The 24545-nt window shown below is 39.6% G+C and overlaps 1 protein-coding gene across 1 annotated transcript in view; it reads right to left on the bottom strand.

Moving 5' to 3' along the window:
• Window positions 1-21624: 21624 nt before the first annotated feature.
• The window catches only part of LOC124615358 (minor histocompatibility antigen H13), a 38452-nt gene continuing 35531 nt past the window's right edge, over window positions 21625-24545 (bottom strand). Inside the window, exons 7-8 of the mRNA XM_047143173.1 lie at window positions 22961-23149; window positions 21625-22161 (exon numbers count right to left, since the gene is read on the bottom strand). Of these exons, the coding sequence (XP_046999129.1) occupies window positions 22092-22161; window positions 22961-23149 (259 nt within the window). The 3' untranslated portion in view covers window positions 21625-22091. The remainder of the gene's footprint in view (window positions 22162-22960; window positions 23150-24545) is intronic.

Here is a 24545-nt window from a genome sequence, read left to right on the forward strand (position 1 = left end):
AAATACTTACCCCCAAACTATGCATAGCACAATGCTAACACCTCTTCCTCTTTCTGAGCTCAATATCTGGCTCAGTTTTTCAGGATAGCAAATGGGAAGTTGCAGTACAGAAAATGGCCCAGAAATCACGAGAGAGAGAGAGAGAGAGAGAGAGAGAGAGAGAGAGAGAGAGAGAGAGAGAGAGAGAGGGGGTGGAGAGAGAGAGAGTACATTAGCTTATTTGTTTTAGTTGTAAATATTTGTCATGTATTGTTGTTTTTCTGACATGTTCCACATCCTGGAGGACCTCCTCACTACGGATTCATTGGAATGAACGTAAATCTAATCTAATCTAATGATATAACATCTGTATACAGGGGACAGTGATATCGATAGTCGAACAGAGAAAGCGTAGTAGAAGGTATGGTGGACGATGGCTCTGTGAGGCGTGCACCGGAAAGTGATACTATGTTTTTATGAAAAGCAACCGGAGTTTTATGGACAGTGGCATAAAACTATGAGAATGTCAGTTTGCTTTACCACTGTGGTACGTAATGCCACCGCCAGCGAACTTTAGGAGCAAATAAATCGGACTGTCAAAGTGCCGCTAAGAAGACTTCGTTGTAACAGACACAAAGAGTGGTTTTATGCGAATGAGCATTGCTGGCATTGATATTTGGGTGATGGAAATGTTGTCCTTCGCGTTCTATCAAGCTGTGAAAGTGGAAACTTCAGCGAACTGTGCAGTATATCTTTCAATGAAGTTTGAACTGCGAGAACAGAGTGGACATTGTTTACGGTGTGCACCATGTAAAAGAACAATTGTATGAACGGTGTATCTGCGGCTATGGCGATGTGAATGTGACAAGCTGTGGCGTTTTGGACGAAAGCGTCACGGACGGTGCACAAAAGCGCATAAAGGAACGCTGTCAACGTAACATGCATTGCAAGAGGGGGTCTTGTCAACAACTGTGGTCTGTTAATCACCATTGTGTTACTGAAAGTGTTGTGAATTTTTCTTCGCGTTTTGTTGGAGAAGATTAACTGGCGGAACTGCACTTATCCTGATCACAACATCTAAATTCACTGCCATTTTGCTGCCCAGTACAAGCCGCATTGTTTTAGGTGATTTTATGTATTGTGATGAGTACAGCAATGTGGTAGTGACTAGTTGGATAAGGATATTGTGTAGAACAAAGCGGGAATCATATCAAAATGTTAGAAGTAGTCAGAGTCACACCACAGTAGCCAATTACAAACAGTTTTCTAAGATGCTTAAAAATGTTGTTATGAAAGCAAGGTGTATGTGGTACACAAATAGAATAGAAAATTCACAGCACAAAATTAAAACCATATGGTCCGCTGTGAAGGAAGTGTTTAGTCAGCAGCACAAGGTTGATGACATCAAGTCAGTTCGTAGTAAAAATTTCGTCTATAACTACACAGTTTGTTACATTCATACAACCATAGCCACAAATACACAGTTCATAGTTGATAGATATAACTCTTGGCAAATGCCTTTCCGAGATTGATGTCTGAAATACTCCTCTGTGAAACTGACAAGAGGGAGGTTGATCAATAATTCAATCACTGAAGACTAAGGAGTCTCATGGATATGATGGAGTATCTAGCAGAATATTAAAGTACTGTGCTGCACATGTTAGCGCTGTTCTTAGCCGTATTTGTAATTTTTCCTTTAAGAATGGCCAGTTTCCTGAATGATTAAAGTACTCAGTAGAAAAGCCGTATTATAAAAAGGTATAATGGGTAACGTAGATAATTTTAGACCTATTTCTATGCCATCAGTGTTTGCTCACTTATTGAAAAGACTTTGTATGTAAGGATAATTGATCATTTTATATCACATAATTTGCTATCAAATGTAGAGTTCGGCTTTAGAAGTCGTTTAAGAACTGAAAATGCTACACAGGGTGTACATAAAGTCCAGGAATACTTTCAATTGTTTATTGCACTAGACCCAAACATTGTACAGATATCATACATATGTCATTTTGAAGTGAAACCCTGAAAGTTTTTTTCTTCATGTATACTGCCACAGCATAGTTTGGTAATTTGCCGATAGTCAGCGCTAGTCACCAACATGGCAGTGCTGCAGAGGGGGACAACTGTTTCATGAAATGGCCTCCTCGATCACCATACCTCACCCTGTGTGACTTTATTGTGTAGGGACACATTACAGATCTTGTGTGTATACCGCCTCTACCACATAATGTAGCAGATCTCCGGGAGAGAACACGGGAAGCGACTACCACAGTCAATGATGCCGTATTGGGATGGGTATGGCAAGAATTCGATTACCGTATTGACGTCTGCTGGGTCACTCATGGTTCGCATATCGAACTTCCTTTTTTTTTTTTTTTTCTCCTTAGTTTCTCTTCAAAATATGATATGTATGACATCTGTACAATGTTTAGTTCTTATGCAATAAATAATTGAAAGTGTTCCCAGACTTCATGTACACCCTTTATTCTCTCTTGTCTGTGGAGTACTGGATGGATTAAACAGAATGTTACGAATGCTAGGCATATTTTTTTGATTTAACTAAGGCATTTGATTATGTTGATCACAAAATATTGCTCCAGAAGTTGGACCATTAAGGAGTTTGGGGAGTAGCTTGTAGTTGTTTCACTTCTTACTTTAATAGCAGACAGCAGAAGGTCAATCTCCGCAGTGTTGGGAACGGCTATGATGCGGGGGCTGAGTGGGGCATAGTTATATGGAGAGTGCCCCCAAGGATCAGTGCTGGTGCCACATCTGTTCGTTATTTATGTAAATTATTTGCACTCCAGTATTTCAGGCCATTATAAAATATTTCTGTTTGCTGATGACACTAGCTTGGTAGTAAAGGATGTGTGCAACGTTAGCACTGTTTCAAATAACTTAGTTCAAGACATAAGTTCATGGCTTGTAGAAAATAAACTAATGCTAAATCACAGTTAGAGTCCGTTTTTATATTTTCTAACATACAAAAAAAACTGACGTTTTAATTTGACAGAATGAGCATATGATTAGTGAAACTGAACAGTCCAAATTTCTGGGTGTTCAGATAGATAGTAAACTGTCGTGAAAAGCCCACATCCAGGATCTTGTTCGAAGACTTAATGTTGCTATATTTATTATTCGAACAGCATCTGAACTAAGTGATAGTTCGACACGAAAATTAGTCCACTTTGCTTATTTTTCATTCGCTTATGTCATATGGTATTATATTTTGGGGTCACCCTTTCCATTCTAAAAGGATATTTTTGACCCAGAAACGGCAGTTGGGCACTAAGTGGTGTAAGTTCTCAAACCTCTTGGCGACCCCTGTTCACAAGTCTGGGTATTTTGGTATTGCCCTCTCAACATATATTTCTTTACTGTCGTTTCTTGTTGACAATGTCAGCTTATTTCCAAGAATAAGCAGCTTTTTGCTCAGTTAATACTCGGCAGAAATCGAACCTGCATTTGGATCGCACTTCCTTAACTCTTGTGGAGGTGTACAGTATGCTGCTGCATCCATTTTCAGTAAGCTACCACAAGCATTCAAAAGTCTTAGCAGTAATCCACGGGCCTTCAAATCGAGACTGAAGAGTTTCCTCATGGGTCACTCATGGTCTGTTGAGGAGTTACTGAAAAATTAAACAGATTCTTATGTTATATTGTTGATTGCATTTACTTAAGTTTATGGCTTGACTTTTTTGGGTTCATAACATTTAATTTTTATCTGTTATTACTTTTATATTCTAATTTGAGGTACTGACACATTCCATGACCTTGGAGATTTGCTTCTCAGTTTGGTCCTGTGGAACCATATATATATATATATATATAACGAAGATGATGTGACTTACCATACGAAAGCACTGGCAGGTCGATAGAAACACAGACAGGCACATACATACACACAAAATTCAAACTGTTGCCTCATCAGGAAAGAGGGAAAGACGAAAGGAAGTGGGTTTTAAGGGAGAGGGTAAGGAGAGTCATTCCAATCCCGGGAGCGGAAAGACTTACCTTAGGGGGAAAAAAGGACGGGTATACACACACACACACACACATATACAGACACAAGCAGACATATTAGATATCTAATAAGTGTAAATTACAGCAACCACCATAGTTGCCTGAGATCCTACCAATGACATAAAATTTAACCATTCGTGCACTTCCTGCCATGAGGGCAAATCATATATATACCAGTTGTCAAAACATGTGGGGAATGTTTGTTGAGAGATGTTGGTTATATTCAAAAGTGTGTAGATGCATGGTGAATCCTCCCAGTTTTCATGTAATTATTAACAGTACTGTATGTGATTCACATAATTTTGTCACCTTTTCTAAATTCTGTCAAAAGCCGTGTGCGGATCATGTTTGTGCCGTGAGTGGCAGCAGCACCGATTATCGATAAGAGCACTGTCATGATAAAGCGACTGCTGGAATTTCCGGGTCGTCGTGTGTTGGGGGTTCATTCAGGATGGAGCTGAAGTGAGGTCCGGAGAGCCGTGACTCGCCCGACCTTTGCTGACACACGACTTGAGTGCAGATGACATTGGTTGGTCGACTTATCGGACAATATGTATTTGGTCGCTGACCATTTCTGGGTTCTCCGTGTCGTCGACTTGTGATTTGTCCTTGTTGTTCCACAGTCATTGGGCTTAGTACTGTTAGAGTTGTTTGTGGAAGTGCTTTCATGAAACCGTGTGTAGCTTGTGTGGTTTTGGCTGAGCAGCTATTTTAATGCTGTCTGCATGCTGCAGGCAGTCGGTCAGTTGGGACAGAGCAGCGAGGAAGTCTCTGCGACATGAGATCAGGCCGGGATCGCTGGCGGCATGCACGCGTGGTCAGATTGTGAGCTGCTAGCTGCGAGAGGTACAAAAGTTCACTGCCCACTGAACCTGTACACTGAAGTTGAGTGATCAGTTAATCTGTTATGAAACCTCAATTGCTGTGACATCTCTTCGTTCATTGCCAGTTGTTGCTTCCTAGATCGTTCTGGCTTGCAGCAACATACGGTGTGTTGGAGTCGGCGAAATTTTGCAGCTGTCTTCGTGTATGGTCTTTAATTATTAAATTGGTTGTCACTTACCGGTGAAGTGCACAAGCGGTATTTTCTGCCTTGTGGCCGTTAACGCCCCAGTTGTTAGCATAGTTTTCTAGCAGTGTGTTTTTCCTCGCCGTGTTGATGCGGTCCGGCATGGCGTCTTGTTTGACAGCCTTTTAGTGTTTTGTTCATATTTTGTCCCAAGAGTGGTTATTGTGCCTTGGCTGTTCTTAGACACCAATTTGGAAGACGTAGTGCTGCTGGTATCTTTATCCTTGGCTCGTATTTTCCATTGTCGTACCGTTGGTCGGGCGGAAGAGAATTGATTAGGTGGTTGGTTGGTCCTTCAGCCGTCCTTGGGTTGGGTTCCCATCCAATTATGTAACCTTACTCTGGGCTGCCTGTCTCACCTCACCTCACCTTGCGTTAGAGCTACCTCATCAAGCCGACCCTTGGAACATTTCTGAGCACCAGTGTTCTGTTGGTTTAATATCGTGATTTTCGTTTTAGTCTGATGTGCTGTGTGAGGCCTTCAGCCGTCTATTAATTTATTTACTTTTAATTTTAGAATAAGGCGTTCAGCCGACTTAAATTAAAATTCGAAGATTTGTTTAAAAACTAAATTTTGAAAATTTTTCTAACTGAAATTCTTGTTATCCAGGTCCTAAGTCCTGAGTTGTTCAGTGTGTGGCTTTCAGCTGAGCTTTCACATGAAACATTTTTAAGGTAAGGCCTTCAGCCACCTTAAATTAGAATTTTGAAAATTGATTTGTTTAAATCTAATTTTTTTTTTTAAATTCTGCTCTATTTGAAATTCTTGTTACCCAGGCCCCAAACCCTGCGTTGTTCAATGTCTTGAGTGTGGCCTTCAGCCGAGTATTTACGTGAAATATTTTAAGTAAGGCCTTAAGCCATTCTGGTTTTTGGTGTGGTGTTGAGCCTTCAGCCTAGGAGGTATTGCAAGTTTTCTTAACTAGGCCTTCAGCCATATTATTTTAATTTGGTCCTTTTAAGGCAATGTGTAATTAAGTGGTTCTTAGGAAAATAAAGTGTGTGTGTTTTGTGCAACAGTAATTGAGTACGGGCCCCCTCCACAACCATAACCTGATCTGCTCTATCCTGCGAAACCAGATTTCAATTACCTTTGACGTTTATGAAGTATTAGAGGGTATATACACAATTTTGTTGACTCAGGTTATTTTCAGAGGAGTTTCTTGTAAACTTTTGGTTTTTCAGTTCATAAATTAAGTGGGATAGTGACCAGTTAAGAAGTATAACAAATAGTTTTGTTTTCCAACTAGAATTTTGGGTGACTCCACAGTTCAGATACCGATAATTATTTTTCCTATGGAGTGAAGTCGTCACATAACCTCTACCAGAAAGGACTCAGAAATCGTATATGCGTTCTAAATGTATTGATTTTTCATGTGGCTGGCACTCTTCCTCGTATTTGATTTGTTCACGTTCGACTTTGATACGTAATGCAGGCAGTAACTACCATGTTTTTTTTTATCATTTGATCTTGTATATTTCGACACTGTTCTTGCATATTGTAAGGTTTTTATGATGCATTTAATCCTGTCTCAACTTGACATCTTACACACAGGCACACAAAACATAACTGCCAGAATATTTTGGCAGGCCACTATCAAATGACAGACCCAAAGAATAAAGCAGGAGATTCCACCCACGCATTTTACAGACTCATCCCATCACAACAACAAAATAAAGTGAAGTGGCGATGCATGCAAGTTACGTGTTGTTGAAGATAATAGCTAATTACTGAAAATATTTTGTAAGATGGTGATTTCATAGAAGAATGTTACCACAATCTAACGTAACAGTCGCGACACTAGAGGTGGCAAAAAATAACATAACTGATAGAAATAACAGGTTACTGAGAAGTAACGGTTACCGCGATAACCGTTCCTCTGATACAGGCAGTTATTTCAATAACTGTCTAATGTCAACAGTACTACGCTTTCCTGTCAACTCATCGGAGATCTGGCTAGGAACGAAGGAGAGGGTAGACCATTTGGAAGGCGTTCTATAGGCCATGGGAATAACAGAGACTGCGCGCCATCTGTTGATAAGAACTGTGTACTATATCGTGCGTCTTCGTTACTTTTAGCACAAACAAAGTTAATGTCCAAGCGGTGGCTGATAGGAGCTGCAGTACAGGCATTAACAAGTACGGTCGTTCCCTTAAGCCACCGCCTCATATGTCAATTTAGCTTGGATGGGCAGTATAAAGAGAGGTGCCATAAGGAATTCGAGCGACTATGGAAATAACTGTCAGAGATCGGTATTTTTCTCTGGCAGTCATCATTATTGGCTCACAGTTCTCGCTCTCTGGCCGTTATCGGGGCTGCCATTACAGGTAACCTGGAAGTTGGTAACGGAATAACTGTGTGTCTGTGTTCCACACACAGTGACTACAGTCTTAGACCCCGGTGATATTTCAGAGACAATAGTTACTGGAGCGAACAAATATTTACGTATTTCTTCGGAAATAGCCGCTGGCCATCGTGAATGACAAATAACATGTCAGAAAGTGTAACATAATACAGTTGAATATAATAATTATTATCCTTATCATTTGTCAGGAGATTGCCGGCTGAAGCGGCCGTGCGGTTCTAGGCGCTGCAGTCTGGAACCGCAAGACTGCTACGGTCGCAGGTTCGAATCCTACCTCGGGCATGGATGTGTGTGATGACTTTAGGTTAGTTAGGTTTAACTAGTTCTAAGTTCTAGGGGACTAATGACCTCAGAAGTTGAGTCCCATAGTGCTCAGAGCCATTTGAACCAGCCATTTTTGTCAGGAGATTGTCAAAATATATGAATATATTGCAGTAACTGCTAACATTTACAGAATTGATACACTGTCAGAATAAAACACAGTTATGCACTTTTGATAAATTTTTCATACACAGAATACCCGATCTTGACTGTTGCAAGTTGTCAAAACTGAAATATAGCAGAATATTTACCTAAGCTGGTCTATCAGTCTCTGTTACGATATTCATCTACAGAGTAGAAGGAGGGGTCAATGGAACCTTCAGATTCCACCCGTCTGCTTCGACGTAAAGGTGTTGTGGTGTGCGAATGTCATTACGGCACGGTGTTTATGAGTTGGTTTTTGTGTTTGGGGGGGGGGGGGGGGGGGGGTCTTGCCAATCTAGTTTGCAGTGCCAGAATTTGCTGGTGGTAATTTTTTTTTTTTTTTTTCTAGCTGTGATGTTTTGTGTATTTATGGAGTACTGAATGTGATTCAATTTATGTAGGGATGATTGATTTGTGGACTTTTGGGATTGTGGTTTTATTTTTCGCAGTTGTAGGTGTTGGTTTTTTGGCATCAGTAGCTGTGGTGGACCTATATAGGTCACCGGAAATGACCGATTCCCATTTTCATAGTTCTACGTGGTGATGTTTTGGTATCGTCATCTGAGGTTGACATATGTAGGTCAAGGGAAATGTCCGATTCCAATTTTCGTACTTTTAGTTGTGGGTATTGGTGTTTTGGTATGGTCACTTATGTTTGACCTATAGTGTTCAAGGGAAGTGTCCGATTCCTGTTGGTGAAGCAGAATGCTGTATTTTTTTTCTTCATTTCGTGTTTTGGGGTCATTGTGTGTGTGTGTGTGTGTGTGTGTGTGTGTGCGTGTGTGTTAGCTTGCCCTCACCCTAAAACCCCCAACTTCCCGCAGTTGTCTCGTTGGTTTGATTGTATTTTTGCTGGGAGATGTTATTATCTTTGTGTTTGTTGCCATGTGTGTGTAGTGACGTCATACACGCACTTAAAATAGCCATTTCCGGCATATTGATGACGGGTGGAATTAGACACTTCTGTATCATAAAGTCTTTTAAAACACACTATAAACTGTTCTTTATCTGAAACCAAGTTTTTAATGGTTTCTGACTTGCTGGCAGTTTATTGAAAATGCATGTTCCTTAATATTGGACCCCTTTCGGACCAAGGTAAGTGATTTTAGGTCTTTATGTAGATTGCTGTTCCTATTTCTAGTACTGATATTATGTGTTGAGCTATTGGTTGAAAATACTTGTAACAAATTTCATTAAGGAATAAATATACTAGGAAGCAGTGGTTAGAATACAAAGTTCCTTGAACAGGTTCCTACAAGATCTTCTTGAATTTAAACCACAAACGATTTTTAGTACACGCTTTTACATGCGAAAAACTTTTGCTAAGTCTGATGAGTTACCACAGAATATGCTCCCTTATGAAATAAGTTATCGAGTTGTAGTCCCAGAAATGTAACACTGTCAACCTTTTCGATCTGCATGTCTTCATATGTTATAAACGTGCTGTAGCCGGAGAAATCGAGCAGTTTCCAAATCTCACATAAGACTTGGATTAGCGTACTCACACTTTCCCCAATTGGACTATCTTTTACAGCACAGGAGTAAACGAATCTGTCACATTACGTATATTTTTTGTTGTATTACAAGGCTGTACACTTTATTCTATTATGTGAGCAGCACAAGAAATTAAGACTCGAATTTAACCTACAGTACTCAGTTTATATATTACTTCATACTTAAAAACGCACGTTGTTAACATTTAACTTAAACAGTGCTGTGGCTAAATTCTGCGTACTTTCTGTTGCAGCTGCGAAGATAATATTTCTAATAGTGACGGATAACCTACAAACATATAATATGAAACACTAATAATCGTTCTAACATCAACTAAAATGTACCCGGAGTTAATAAGCTAAGATTATGGCACGATTCATACGACATTCCTGTCATTTCACACTACTCGCAGTTATAGTGATAACTAAACTGATGGATTCCAACTATGTCGTTATTTAACTGTAGCCCCTCGGAGTATTCGGTATTCCCTAGCGAAAAATAACTTGGCAGTTATTAATAACCGTTAACAATAACGGTTATCAAAGAATAACTGGAACTGTGGTAACGGTTATTCCAGAATAACCATTTGGCCCACCTCTACGCGACACACTGCTGTAGAAGTGGCTACCGTTCAACAGCTGGAGTGACACTAGCGCTCAAAGCGGCGAGAAAGGAGACTGTCAGATGCGTCGTAAGCATAATGCTTGTATCGCATCCCATTCCTACGGGATTTACGAAATATTTTAATTTTTTTTCCTCCAAGATTTGTGTAATATCAGACGACGCAGATGTTTCTAAAAATGATTCTGAAATAAGCGCAAGCAGGGATAAAAAAAAATCATGAATCCAATGCAAGCTACAACACATACATGAAGCACTTCTGACATTGGATAGAACTGCAGCTTACCATGTTGATATCAAAGGAATATAAACACACAGATTCACACATAAGCAGCACAGAATGTACCTCTAAGTGCAAAAGGGATCGACTCCTCATTTGTCGTTTCTTAGGTCTACTGTGTTTTAGTCATTGTCGCCTGTTGCCACAAGTATGGCCATCATCTTAATGTTATTCTATGTGGGACAAGCAACTGGCAGATATTGGGAGAAATATGCTGTGCGTGTGAACCTCATGTTCTCAAAGCCAATAATAATGTCAGAAGTGTTGTCGTATGTTTCATGTGCCATTGGTGACTCTTTTATCCAGTGACATATTCTCTAGTTTATTGGTACCAGGGAAATTCTGTACCTTCTGTGTTAAAAGATGGAATATGTTGTCACTTATCCCACATTTTATTCGTATTTCTTCCGCATACCTCTGTAATGTATTCACTGATGGAAATATAAAACATTTTGACAAAACCTGTAAGCCTTGATTGCTCCTAATTTATTATATTACAGCAAACAGCTTATTTTCGTCTTTCCATCTTGCAGAACGTTTGTCCTTCATTAGCATGCTAATCTGGTTAATATTTTTTTTTTTCCTTCTGATACAGTTTCTGTTGCTGTCTGTACTTAAAATGATAGGCACTTTCCTTGTCCCGCAATAGTTTTGCACGAAGTCTAGCGATCTGCATATGCTGACACTTCACACGCTTTTGCAAGACACGAATAACTGCACGTAATCTAACCACTTCATCGTCAAAGCAGGTCTCGGTTGACGATTCACATAAACCTGGCACTGATATATGAAGAGTTGAACTGGCTGCTTCTGTGCCATAGGAGTGTTCTACAGCTTTAGACGGACTGCCGAATCTTTGTGGCAGTTTCCTCGTCATCGTCATTTGAGGTGGCTTATTAGAGATGTCAAGCAATGCAAGTACTGCAGTCCACACGAATTTATTACTGTCTGCACTCATGAACTGGTTTTGTTCGAAGTGCAGCGAACAAAACTTAAGATTATTATAAAGGTTAACAGGGTATTTTTCTTAAGATCTTCTCGTCTAGCCACTTTCTGCTCCTAACCCGAAACATGAATCATAGATACTCATGTAGTTTGCAAGCGAATCCTGATGATAATCTTTAGTGACACGACGGTATCTACCTCTCATGGACCTTAGAAAACCTAAAAAAAGGTCCCACGTGGTATCTTCTTGTTGTTGCTGCAATTTAATGCGCTACAGACGCTGCTTTTTGTAAAAAAGCACTGTACAAACCAAAATAAACAACTACTATTTGCTTTCACTATCGCGCTGAAATCAATGGATTTACTTACTGGTCGCTTGGAGCACTGCTGGTGCAGTAGGCAACAAAATCGAGCGATGTGTCGCAACTGTTATGTTAGACCGTGGTGTTACTAACAGAAATTATTTTCTCAGGAAATAGGAATGCTTTCCAAGCAACCTCTTTGTGCCAAAATATACTTATTAAAAAAGTGTTACTGATTTGACTCACAATTTAAGTATTCAGACCAAAGCAAAGCCATCTAGTTTCGAAACTTAATCCATCGCCTGTGGTTAGTGTATGACATTGGAGGCATAGTTCAGTTAATGGTTGTGGTGGTGGTGGTGTGCGCGCGCGCCGTTTCTTTTCTTTTGTTTTTGTTTTTTCAAGACATATGAGGCTTTACTAGAACTAGTTCCAGTTCTAAATACTTGTACAGTATTAGTTATACTAGTGTTTTTTAACTTCTGCAAAAGCACGAACTGCTCCACTCAAAATTAAATAGCTACAGGTGGAGTTCCCTCAATGACTGGAAAATGCAATGGTTTTGTGGCATTACAGGGAAAAAAAAAAAAAAAAAAAAAAAAAAAAAAAAAAAAAAAAAAAAAAAAAGGGACGTGAAATTTATTATGGAGCCAAGACATATGCACAAAGGTAATTACAAAGAGGTGAAAAAAGTCACAGGCTACCTCATAATGTCGTGTCAGACCTTTTGCCCAGCATAGTGTGCGACTCGACATGGCATGGACCCAACAAGCCATTGGAAGTAGCCTGCTGAAATATTGAGTCATGCTGCCTCTTTACATGTCCATAACTGCGAAAGTTTTGCCGGTGGAGGATTTTGTGTGCAAACTGACCTCTTTATGTTCTGTAAATATTAGATGGGATTCATGTTAGGCGATCTGGGTGGGTAAATCATTCGCTCAAATTGCCCAGAATGTTTTCCAAACCAATAATTGTGAACAACTGTGGCCTGGTGACATGATGCATTGTTAGCCATAAAAATTCCATCGTTGTTTGGTCACATGAAATCCACGAATGGCTGCAAATGGTCTCCAAGCAGCCAAACGTATGTATGTCTAGTCAATGTTTGTTCATCTGGACCAGAGGACCCAGTCCATTCCATGTAAACACAGCCCACACGATTATGGAACCACCACCAGCTTTCACAATGCCTTGTTGACAACTGTGGTCCATGGTTTCGTGAGATCTCTATACGGTTTCGTGAGATCTCTCTACCGCACTCAAACCCTAACATCAGCTCTTAAAGTTGAAACCACGACTCATCTGACCAGGCCACTGTTTTCCATTCGTCTAGGGCCCAACTGATGTGGTCATGAGCCCAGGAGAAGTGCTGCTGTCGACGTGCTATTAGCAAAGACTGCTGCCAGAGCCCATTAATGCCAAATTTTTCCGCAGTTTTAACAGATACACTGATGTCTGCCTTTACTTTAGCAGTGTTGCTTGTGTGTTATCTCTCACAACTCAACGCAAATGCTGATGCTCTCTGTCATTAAGTGAATGCCATTGGCCACTGCATTGTCCGTGTTGAGAGGTAGTGCCAGAAATTTGGTATTTTCGGCACACTCTCGACCTCGGAATTGAATTCCTCAACGATTTCCAAAATGTAATGTCCCATGCATCTGGCTCTAACTATCATTCCACATTCAAAGCCTCTTAATTCCCACCATGTCAGAACTCTCAATACTGAGATGCAAGTGGCAACAAACAGATCTCGAGCTTGCAGCCGGTCATCATTGACTTCACTGCGCGATATTTGAACTGGGCACCTGCCAGTCATCTTGAGTTGAGCCATCGAAGACTTGCTCCTTTCCAACCTATATAGCACACTAAGAATATTTCGAGAATGCGTCAAAATTCAAGCTGAAAGATGGGACATACTTCACGGCAGCAGTGCGCTAGCTGTTGGAACTCAGTCACCAATATTACCACTTGCCACAGCTGTTGACGCCCTCTGTCACCTTTGATTAGGACAAATCTGGGAGGTGAAGACAGAGTTTCACACACTGTCCAACTTGCTAGCCGCTATCACGGTTCATCAGATACTCCGCCAGATGTAGTTGTGGTCAGAATCAGTTCTATCATACTCCATTCAATGTCCAGTGGAAATACAGTGTTCGGCAGTAGCAGACCTGCTTGATCACAAAAGGCGAGTGCAACATTGATGTTCAGTGCAGCGTTTTTTCACAGTGCTCGTGGTCTGTCCTATGTAACTGACTAAAGTATTTTGTAAATTTTGGCCTTCTGCAATAACAAGTCCGGGGCTTGTTCTTTTACTGAAAGCAATAACTTTTTCTCATCTGCTGGCCTGCTAAGCCTAACACGTCTGAGGATTTTCTTTCAGGGTTTACTCCCTCAGCCTTTGAAGATCCCTCTTCACCACAAGACAGTGGTTCCACTCCTAATTTGCCCTTAGGAGGGAAAGGGTGCACCCTCCACCAGCTGTGCCGTACCAAAGATGATGTTCTCTGCCGTAGCTGCCAGTAAGGACTTCGCCATGTCCCTGGCAAGGGTTGATAATGGTAAAGAAAAAGGAGAGGTTTAGGATAGGATAGGAGACACGCTAATGATAGGTCGTTGTGGGACACATTTTGTCTGGCTCCCCCCTTTGGCCTGTGCAGCATGGGTGCCCTGCTACCACCAGCATAGCCCTCCAGATCCAAAGTACGCAAACCCCCTCGCCCACACTGACAGTGATATGTTAAGGCGGTATTCCTTGACAAGACAAAATTATAGAACACCAATTTGAGGAACAGCATGAGTTCAGAAGTAGTAGGGGAACAATAGATCGTATTTCCTCCTTCCGTCAGTTAGTGGAGAAGTATTGGGAAAAAGTAAAGGACTTGATAGTAGTATTCGTGGATTTGGAAAAAGCATATGACAGTGAACTAAGGGATATGGGAAAGCTTGAGAAAATATAATGTTCCTGGTTCATTAATTAAAAAAGTCCAGATGCTGTAAGATAGTTGTGAGAGCAGTGTACAAGTAGGAGGTGGAAGATCAAAATGGTTTAAGACAAAGATAGGTATTCAACAAGGCAGTTCACTCTCCCCTTTACTCTTCATTACACTTATGGACACAATCATGAAAGAAATCTGGGAAGAAGAAAATGAAGATCTCAATGCTTTTGTTTTTGCTGATGACATTGCCATTTGGGAGAGACGGAAATTGAGGTTCAGAGGCCCTAGATTACAGGAACACAAAATTTAAAAAAATTACTTTAACTGGGAATAGGAACAAGACAGTGGCAATGAAGACGAGCAGGACACCCACTCCTTGTAACATCATACTGGAGGGGGAGAAGGTTGAATGTGTGAAAAGCTTCAATTATCCAAGTAGCATCATATCACATGAGCGAAGTTCTAAACTAGAAGTCATAAACAGAATAACAAAAGGGTCTAGCTTCTTTCACCAAGTACAAAATCTAATCTGGGACAAGGAAGTCCCTCTAAGAGCCAAACAGACCATGTATAAAACTTACCTCCTACCAATCATGATGTGTAGTCTAGAGACCTGTGTCATAAATAAGAGAGAAGAAAGTTAAATACAAGCATGCGAAATGAAGTTTCTTAGGTCAGCTCTACAAAAAACTAGGAGAGACCCGCGGTGACATTGACTACAGAGGAGAGGATAAGTGCTTTGAGACTGAAGTGCTTTGGTCATGTGAAGCGAATGCACCCTGCTCGAACTCCACGCCAGTATTTGGAGATGGAAGTACCAGGAAGAAGACCAATTGGACAGCCTAGAAAGAGATGGACAGACCAGGTTAAGGAATATCTCAAGAGGAGAGGAGTAACATGGGATGTAGTCGAGGGGGGAAAAACTATACCAGGACAGAAACCAATTTGAGGCATATCGTTCACCAAGTTCTATCCAGCTCGCTGGAACGAAATCCTGATGATGATGATGACATAAAAGGTCATCCTTCACCGATCCCAAAGGTCTGCTATCTTAGATGGTGAACAGAAGACCACTTGCTACTTTAAATGAAATGTTGCCCACAAAAGGAAAAAAAGTTTAAGATTTTGCCTGTGTAGTAGTCTCCTTTTTATCCACTTCCTGAGTCTTGATTTTAACCGACAGTGCCCTGTTAGTCTGCCGAGTGGCACATCCATTCACTTTACACACTGCCTTTTGGGGGCGATCTCTTTAGATAAAACTATTTAGTTTGGACATGCTCATTAGCAACATTTGATGACAACTTGATGCATGAAAATACAAATCAGTATGAGTGAACTTGTGATAAACTGAAAGCCCCAGAGAGCCATCATTCTTCCACCTAACCTAAACATCCAAGAAAGGCAGAAAACTATCTTCATCTATTTCCATGCCGAAGCAAATGTTATGAATGGAGTTGAGGTACTGAAGCAACTGAATCAATTTATCTTCTCCAAATAACAGAAGAAACTGAATTCTGCACTTCCCCAACAAGGGTGCTGCTGCCGTGAAGTGTAGTACATCTGTCAACTTCAATTTTGATGCATATGCAGAATACTTGTAGCTCGCTATTTTTGATCTGAGGGTACATCCTTTAATTTTTCTGTTTTCTTTCTTAGTTAACATCCAGTAAGCAAATTCAGTACTTTGTAAAATTTTTACTTTGCATCCTTTGTCGTAGCGCCCAGTGTTTTCTGTATTGTGCTACATATCGTTTTGCATTTGTTTATTACTGGGGCCATGTTCATCTACCTACGCTATCTATAAACTATAAACATCCTATAAAATGTGTATGATATTCCACAAAAATCTGTTAGTTGGTTTGCTGATTTGGGAGAGGGGGACCAAACAGCGAGGTAATCGGTCCGATCAGTTTAGGGAAGGCAGTCAGCCGTGCCCTTTAAAAGGAACCATCCCAGCACTTGCCTGAAGTGATTTAGGAAAATCATGGAAAACGTAAATCAGGATGGCCGGACGTTGGTTTGAACCATCATCGTCCATTCAACCAGCCTGTGTGTTATTAACTGAAACAAATGCACCTTAAGATGGAGGGATAATCCTCAAACACATAATGTGAAGAATAATAAATTGACTAATTACTGTAATTTATATTTTCAATTGATGTTAATGATGATGTGCAGAAATGTATAGCTAATTGTAGAGCCATGTGCAGACAGTAGTATCTCCTCATAGAACAGGTCAAGACATATACTTGAGCAAACTGGTCAGATTGTTTTCCATAATCAGTTGCTGCAGTCAATTATCAGAATAAGTTGATAAGAAGAAAGGAGGCTACTCTAGACACTGTTTATGGAATCTAACTGAAATAACCAATTTAACACTTACAGTGGTGGTCTCTAAGATCCAGCAACCTGTGGACTTGCTGAAATACATGATTTTTAGTAATTTAGAACTAGGGTGTACAAATCTGTACAGTAGTTTGAATCGCAGAAGATTTTTAGGTCTATTGCACTTTCTACACACACATTTTGGTATTTCTATTGTTAAATCTGAATACACAGATGAAACTTCAATTTAATAGTAATTAGCACAGAAGAAACTGCAAATGAGTTCTAGTACTCAAATAGATAAGCACACAATGTGAACTTTATACTTAAATTTCTTTCAACAGCCAACTTAAATCTAAAGAAACACACAAAACACAAGATCCAAGCAAATGTTAGTGTTCATAGTGGAATGTGGTGTGAACATTATTCACTGGAGTCATATGCTCAAATTCATGTCATGTTTTACCTGCAGGAGAATCCTTCATAACAACGCAACACAAACAAAAATAATATTATAAACATACCACTGATACCTAGAGTTACCACAATTTTCAAATGATGCGTAATCTCAGTCGTCATCAATTATTTCATTTTCATCATCTGTAGACTCGTCACGGAATTTGTAAATTATTTTCTCCATCGTTTCACCTCTTCACTGAACATTTTCAACACAAAAGCATGGATAACACATGAGGCAGAGAGAGAATTCTGTCAGCTACTGCCTATGATACAAGAGACAATGGTTTCAAAAACCACAAATTTTTAGCACTACTACCATCCAATGGTCACAGCAGAAATTATGATGGCTACAGACCAGACAGATGTTTGTGTAAGCCTTAAATGCATGTTTGAGACAGGAAAATAAGCTTAATTGGTGTGGTGTAATATTATGTTGATGGCACATTCCCATTTCCCATAAGTGGTGTAATATTAGGTCCATCGCACATTAAGGGTTAAGTACGGATAGTGTCTGTGGGTGTTACAGCAGGATGGCCCTCAGAGCTGATTACTGTAGCAAGAGGTACACCATCTATATCCATCCAACATGACATCAGCAAGAGTGTTCCAATGATTGACGGTAGTATCAAGTACGAATTACATTCTTCCTTAGCAGAAGGTTGCCATAAGTAACGACAAAATTATATTGTTCAGTAATGGTTTGTTTATTTGTACGAAAACTATTGTCCTTTATTGCACAGTGTGATGGACTCTTTCCAAAAAATTCGTAAGTCCCCCCATGCTGAAGAGATTTCTGTATAATCATTTTTAATTTGTTGGAGTTTGCAGCTATATACCGCAAAATTTTAGGATTCGGTGCTTTAATTTGGTTTACAAGTGAGAACCAGGTATTTCAAGATTCAGGAGCTTACTTGTACTTGCTTCCTAAGCCTGTTGGTTGGTTGACGGGAAGCCCTAGCCACACAACATTTCATTTTCAGCTCATTTCATGGACTACTGACTGAGTGTCCACATGACCATAATGGTGATGCCAGAATCATGGAGTTCAGGTAGATAAATCAATATGATCCAGGGGTAGCACTGATTAATAGCTTGTAGACAGGTCACTGAGTCATAGCACTATATGAATTTTTTACTTTTTTGGGTTCTAATGTGTTGCAATACTCACGACAGCTGTTACCCTATCAGTGAACACACTACATGGTTTTATCAGAAACTTTTATGCAACCACTAGTTGTGCAGAAATGTATAGCTAATTGTAGAGCCATGTGCAGACAGCAGCCTCTCCTCATACAAAAGGTCAAGGCATATACTTGAGCAAACTACATGCCAAAGAGTAGTCTAGTATGTAACCAAGAGGGGGCAAGCTGGTTATTCCTTAAAATTTCAAAATGTACTCTATCTGGCAAAGCCTAGCCAACAGTCAACATGGAGCTGCTGCCATTTGAATTGCAGAAGGCAGACTGTTAATATGATTAGTGCAGAACACACCCTTTGCTAGCCCCACACTACTATGGCAAATGAGATTAGCAGGCCTTCAGCCAATGGGTGATTTAGATCCATATGCAGTCCATTTATAGTATAAAAAGAGCAAGGTTGAAGATTTTACAGAAATTTATGACAATTATTCACTTCCAGAAAAATCACAGACCATTAAGTTTCATCTTCAATTGGCAAATGTGTGATAGCTATGTCAGCTTTTTTGTCCAATATGAGACCTAGAATGAAGAATTGATCAACCACTCCGAATATCTACTAACACAGATAAAATCTGAGTTGACAGCTACTCTGTAGTAGTGCATGTGAGGGTTTTCGCAGAGGAGAACTAGAACCCATGATTTACACTTCAATTTTATGCTTTCTGAATGGTTCACTGGAGCTGCGCTTCAGCAGCACTCGTGGTCGTGTAACTGTATTATAAGCAGGAGTTATCTATGTTCCGCAAATCAGAGGTGATGGAACAAATGTCAGACATGAGGGCACTGATAATGTCAACAAATTGGATCAATATTCGAATGCCAAATATGAAACAGAGATGATATCATCACTTCTGTGGTGTACATGTTAGTTTCAGTTGTCTCCTGGACTGTCATCAGTTCCCATCTGTTAGTACATATTAAAAACTACTTTGGTACTAACGGCTGATCAATTAGCTCGTCCGAGTAACCAACATTATGCTTTATGCTTGTTGGTGGATGTTCCGCTGGACTAAGGAAATGGAGTCTGGACTACTAATTCTAAAGACTATGGTTAAGTATGTGTCCGACAATACTAACATGTCAATGCATTTCACAATACAGTAGGAATAGATCAAGCTGTAATTCACCGATCTTGTCTGGACTTGGTTGTGGGCATTACAGTCATACAGAAGAAGCAAGAGTTGAGGACTAGATCACTATATGCTGCCATGTAATGTTAATTTGAAACAGATGTCCAGGTAAGATATCCAAATGCAGATTGTTACTGCTTCCAGTTCTGTGTTTAGGGACACTTGTTCACTTAAGTCAGTATCAAGAGTGATTATAAATAATATACAATACATAAATAATAGTTCTTAATAAGTTTTCTAGGCGCATAGTTTACTTCTGACAAAGACAAAAGGTTAAGGGCAATATCAGCTATTATAATTCCGCTGTAACTCCACAAGTGAGGTAATTGTATTAAGGAGAGGAAAAAGCACAAGGTATTTAAATGGTGTACCAGTGTAATTCCACTTGTGTGGAGTGAAACATCAATATCTGTAGTCTCATACTCACGTGAGATGGAATCGGGACAACCAGGTCCACCAAGCTGGGTTTTATCTTCTATTTTTTTCTGTTTCCCTTCTGGGAGAAGAATAGGGTTCTTTGATTCCACTGGTAGACAATCTGTTTTCTTTTAACACTAAGGCCTGGAGTTGAGGATGCTGGCAATATTAATGCAGTTGTGTGTGTAGTAGGTTTTATTACCACAGCAAACAGTCAATCATTTTGTATTCTTTGATATCACTCCCTTTCCTGTGTGTGACCAATGGGAAAATTAGGGGCTAGTTGTCCTGGGCAGTCAATATAGATAGAGGACTGGTCCCTGGCCATTTCTTTGTGCACTGCAGTACCTGCAGATAGGCTCATGGGTTCATCTTTTAGTGGGGTGAACATCATTTAGTGAGGTCATTAGTACATCATATTCTTAACATTTTGGGACAGAACATTTCTTTCAAATGAAATGACAATTGTGGTAGAGTCCACACTTATCTTTCAGTTCTCACCGAATCCAGTAAAGTGAACACATTGCCTCTCAAGTTGTGTCCAGGTCATCTCAACAGCCACCTGGTTTCCATACCGGGACACAAATCATACCACAAATTCACATCATCAATCATCATCCTAATGCTTCCAGCCATATGCAGCCATTTCAGGAGAGAATGTATTGGTATCCCAGCTCAGCAACTGAAATCCACTGAAAAGATGGAACTGTATGAACCACAGCTGCTAGTCAAAGCTGCTGTATCCATGAGCATGCTCCTCACCATGTCTCACAGTACTAATCCAACCCTGGTGCAGTGCTACCTACACCTCTTGCTGACCAAGCAGTACTATAAGTACTCACAGCAGTACTGTAAGTTCCACCAGACTGTTGGCCTGCTTGCAGGGGTGTAATCTCCTCATACTCTTCCTAGCCATAATTCACTGTTGTTTATTGTTTCCATTTTGCTAAGTCTTTGTTTCTCTCTTGGGTTACTCACTGAGCCTGTTTCGTTTGCTACGCCATTCTCCCTCGTTGCTGACTTCTGTCCGTACTCAGTGACACACTGTTGACAGATCCACACTAGTTGGTAAGTCTCAGTTGGCTTCTTGAGCCTTTCCTGATCTTTGATTCCAGTCATGATAAGTTCATTCCTCAGGGAGGATAGACAGAAGATAGGGAAGGTTAGAAATTAGGGGGTGGGGGGGAGAGGGAGAACACAGACTAATATAACTTCACTTCAAGAAGAGCTTAGTAAATGATACCACATGGACGTCAATACCTCATACTACCAATATTGTGTCCTTCCCAAATCATGTCCTATCCTCATTGTAAAACCTGCCCCATGCACACGATCTTCAGCAATTACTTCCAACCACAACATGAACAAAGACAGAGCAACAGGTGAAACTACATATTATTAAACTTAGAGATACTCACTGCACAGCGACCAAACCGTGCAAGGGCATGATGAACGTACTACCTGCCTCTGGGAGAATCAATTTCTGAGAATTCTCTGCAGTAACACTCAAGGGACTTTTGTATCAGTTAACCTGTGCAGGCTATTTGGATCATTATACGTGATTTCAGTTTCTAGTGAAGCTTTCCTTCTATAATTGAATATTGAAAGAGTAGATGTACATAAAATTTTAATGGTAAAATTATATAAACAAATTCCATAAACAATAGCATTCACAGTCAATTTCACAGCTGTACAATTTTACAAAACCCACTGAAACTTGGCAACAGCATTGAGGATGCTGTGTTTCAGAGGTCACATTAAAAGGAAGCATTTACATGGAATCATTTTCACTCACAGAGGTACTAATTGCTAAGTACAAAAGACTGGAAAACATTTGAAAACTTTTTTGTACCTCTTGTGTGCATTTTCAATACTGAAAGTTTGACAGTTGTCTTCATTCGAGAAGTTCTGGAATTCTGGCTTCCTGAATGCATACTGCCATCTCTGCCTTACATTTTTAGATTCAATGTACTTAAGCACTGCTTAAAGGACTTTTCAAGTGCGTAAATTAAGTAGCGTTCAGGAATGAAATAAATGTCTCTGCACCTGTATTTAGATACACGTCTTTTTTTAAAAATCATTTCTCTTTTTTACTGGTTTTATCTTCTGCAGCTTCTGGTTGTTTTTCCGAAGGGTGGTCTTCATACCTGTAAAAATGTCAGTTCATAACACCAAAAAAGTAAGAAAATTGTGAATTAAATTACTTCATTAAAGAGGTTCAATTAAGTATATTAAATATTTCACTTAATATCATTTAAAATGAAGCTTTTCAAAGCAAGTAAGTACACAAAATTAACGAGATTTCCAGTACAAAATTGTTGAGGCTTTTGAGGTCACTTGTTGACGTATTGCCTGTTTGGGTTTTGTCTCAAGATTTTCGGCCGACATTTGCTTAATGATTTTTCAGACATTTTGTCAGCACAAGTGTCTACTGTCAACGGCTCACCCTTCGTACAGGAGCCAGCCACTTGGGCTGGATAGACATCAGAAAAATTGATAAATATCGACTGAAGACCCTAAGACAAAAGCAAGCGTGCATATGCCCATTTCCAGTATATTCGCCACAATATGCTTACTTATTCTGCACTTTGGCCATTTGCACTCAGTTTGGTGTGCAATATATGTATTACCACACATACTTTTATAACAGACACTTTTAGAATTACCCAAATATACATATGTAATTATTTACTGTTATATGAATTCTGATGTATTAATGTCTTGGGTTTTGAGAAAATTTGAGGAGAAGCAATTTTACTAAGGCTTTTCTCTTGAAATTTCTCAAGTAATATGTATCCAGTGGCATATGCAATTTACGACCAATTTTGCTACTATTATGATGAACTTTAATTCAAGTAGGCCTACAGCCACTAATTCCCATATTTGAGGAACATGAAATACACAGAGTTTACTTGACGTACTCAAGAAATAACTAAGAATACTCACTGGAACATTGCCTTGATGTCACCTTTCACAAGAGCTAGAGACAACGGGGTTCCTAAGCAGGCAGGAACAAGATACAACAATGCAGGCTGTGCATGCTTGAATATATGCATTACACATATTGTAGCCATGAGTCCAAGAAAGTATGCAACAAATGTTGCATAGAAATATGTGTTAGAATTTCTTTTCAAGCTGAAACATCACAAGGTGAAACAGAACTGATAAAACAATATTTACCTTTAACAAAGGCCAGTTTTACTAGTATGCATGAGAATATCCAATAAATAATAACTATGAGTAAACAATAGAACTATAAATTAAAGTAATATTCTATCTGGTGCCGCCTCCATGCTTCATGATTGTTGTCTTGTCCTAACAAGCATAACAAAAGGAAAGGAAGTTGCTTTGACCTATTATATGAAGTTTTCTTATGACTTCATACAAGTAATCTTTCCAAGCCCTTGCAGTGTGAAATAGGGAAGCTGTACTTGCAACTGTGCATGATCATTATGGAAACAGTTACAGTAAATTGCACACAAACTCATACTCATGTTTCACAAATATATATTTTCAGTGGGGTGCCAAAGTGTACTCACCATGTAGTTGCTGAAGTTTTTATAGGGGAAGGGGGTAGGACGTCAAACGGGCCGACTTGTTGAAGCAGGAGAGGCACCACAGGACATTTTAATTTCCACTGTCTATACTTTTACAAATAAATTCATAAAACTTTGTCAGCATGACCAGGAAGGATTCAGGATTCACACTCATAGCAGTGGAAGTTCAAAAACATAACAAAATAATTTTTTTTACATGTGACATTTCATCATTTTTTTCACTTACTACTGGCTGCATTTGTTGGTACAGGCACATTTTTCTTCATACATAAGCGATTCTTCAATGAATCCTGCACAGCATACATGCCATACTTACAGGTGTATGAAACTCTAGAATTTTCCAAATATATTAAAAACTATGGTAAAAATTGAGATAATTATAAAAGTTGAGTTATTTTTCCTAAATGTGCAGTTTGAAATGTAACCACTCATTCATTTTTTCATAAATTAAATAAATTCTAGAGTTTCATACACCTGTAGGTATGGTTTGTATGCTGTGCAAAATTCATTGAAGAATCTTCTTACTTATGAAGAAAAGTGTACCTACAGCAACAAAATGGTTCAAATGGCTCTGAGCACTATGGGACTTAACATCGATGGTCATCAGTCCCCTAGAACTTAGATCTACTCAAACCTAACTAACCTAAGGACATCACACAACACCCAGCCATCACGAGGCAGAGAAAATCCCTGACCCCGCCGGGAATCGAACCCCTACAGCAACAAATGCAGCCAATAGTAAGTGAAAAAATGATGAAATTACACACTTTTTTTTAAAAAAAAAATCCTTTCTTGTCATGCTGACAAAGTTTTACGTACGAATTTATTTGTAAAAGCATAGACAGTGGAAATTACAATGTCCTGTGGTGCCACTCCTGTTCAAAGTCGGCCCGTTTGATGTCCCACCCTCCTTAAATTTTGTTTGGAAGCACCCTACACTTAACATTGATTCATGTGTCCACTGAACTGTAGAA

Source organism: Schistocerca americana, chromosome 5, assembly GCF_021461395.2.
Source record: "Schistocerca americana isolate TAMUIC-IGC-003095 chromosome 5, iqSchAmer2.1, whole genome shotgun sequence".
In the NCBI taxonomy this organism is placed as follows: Eukaryota; Metazoa; Arthropoda; class Insecta; order Orthoptera; family Acrididae; genus Schistocerca; species Schistocerca americana.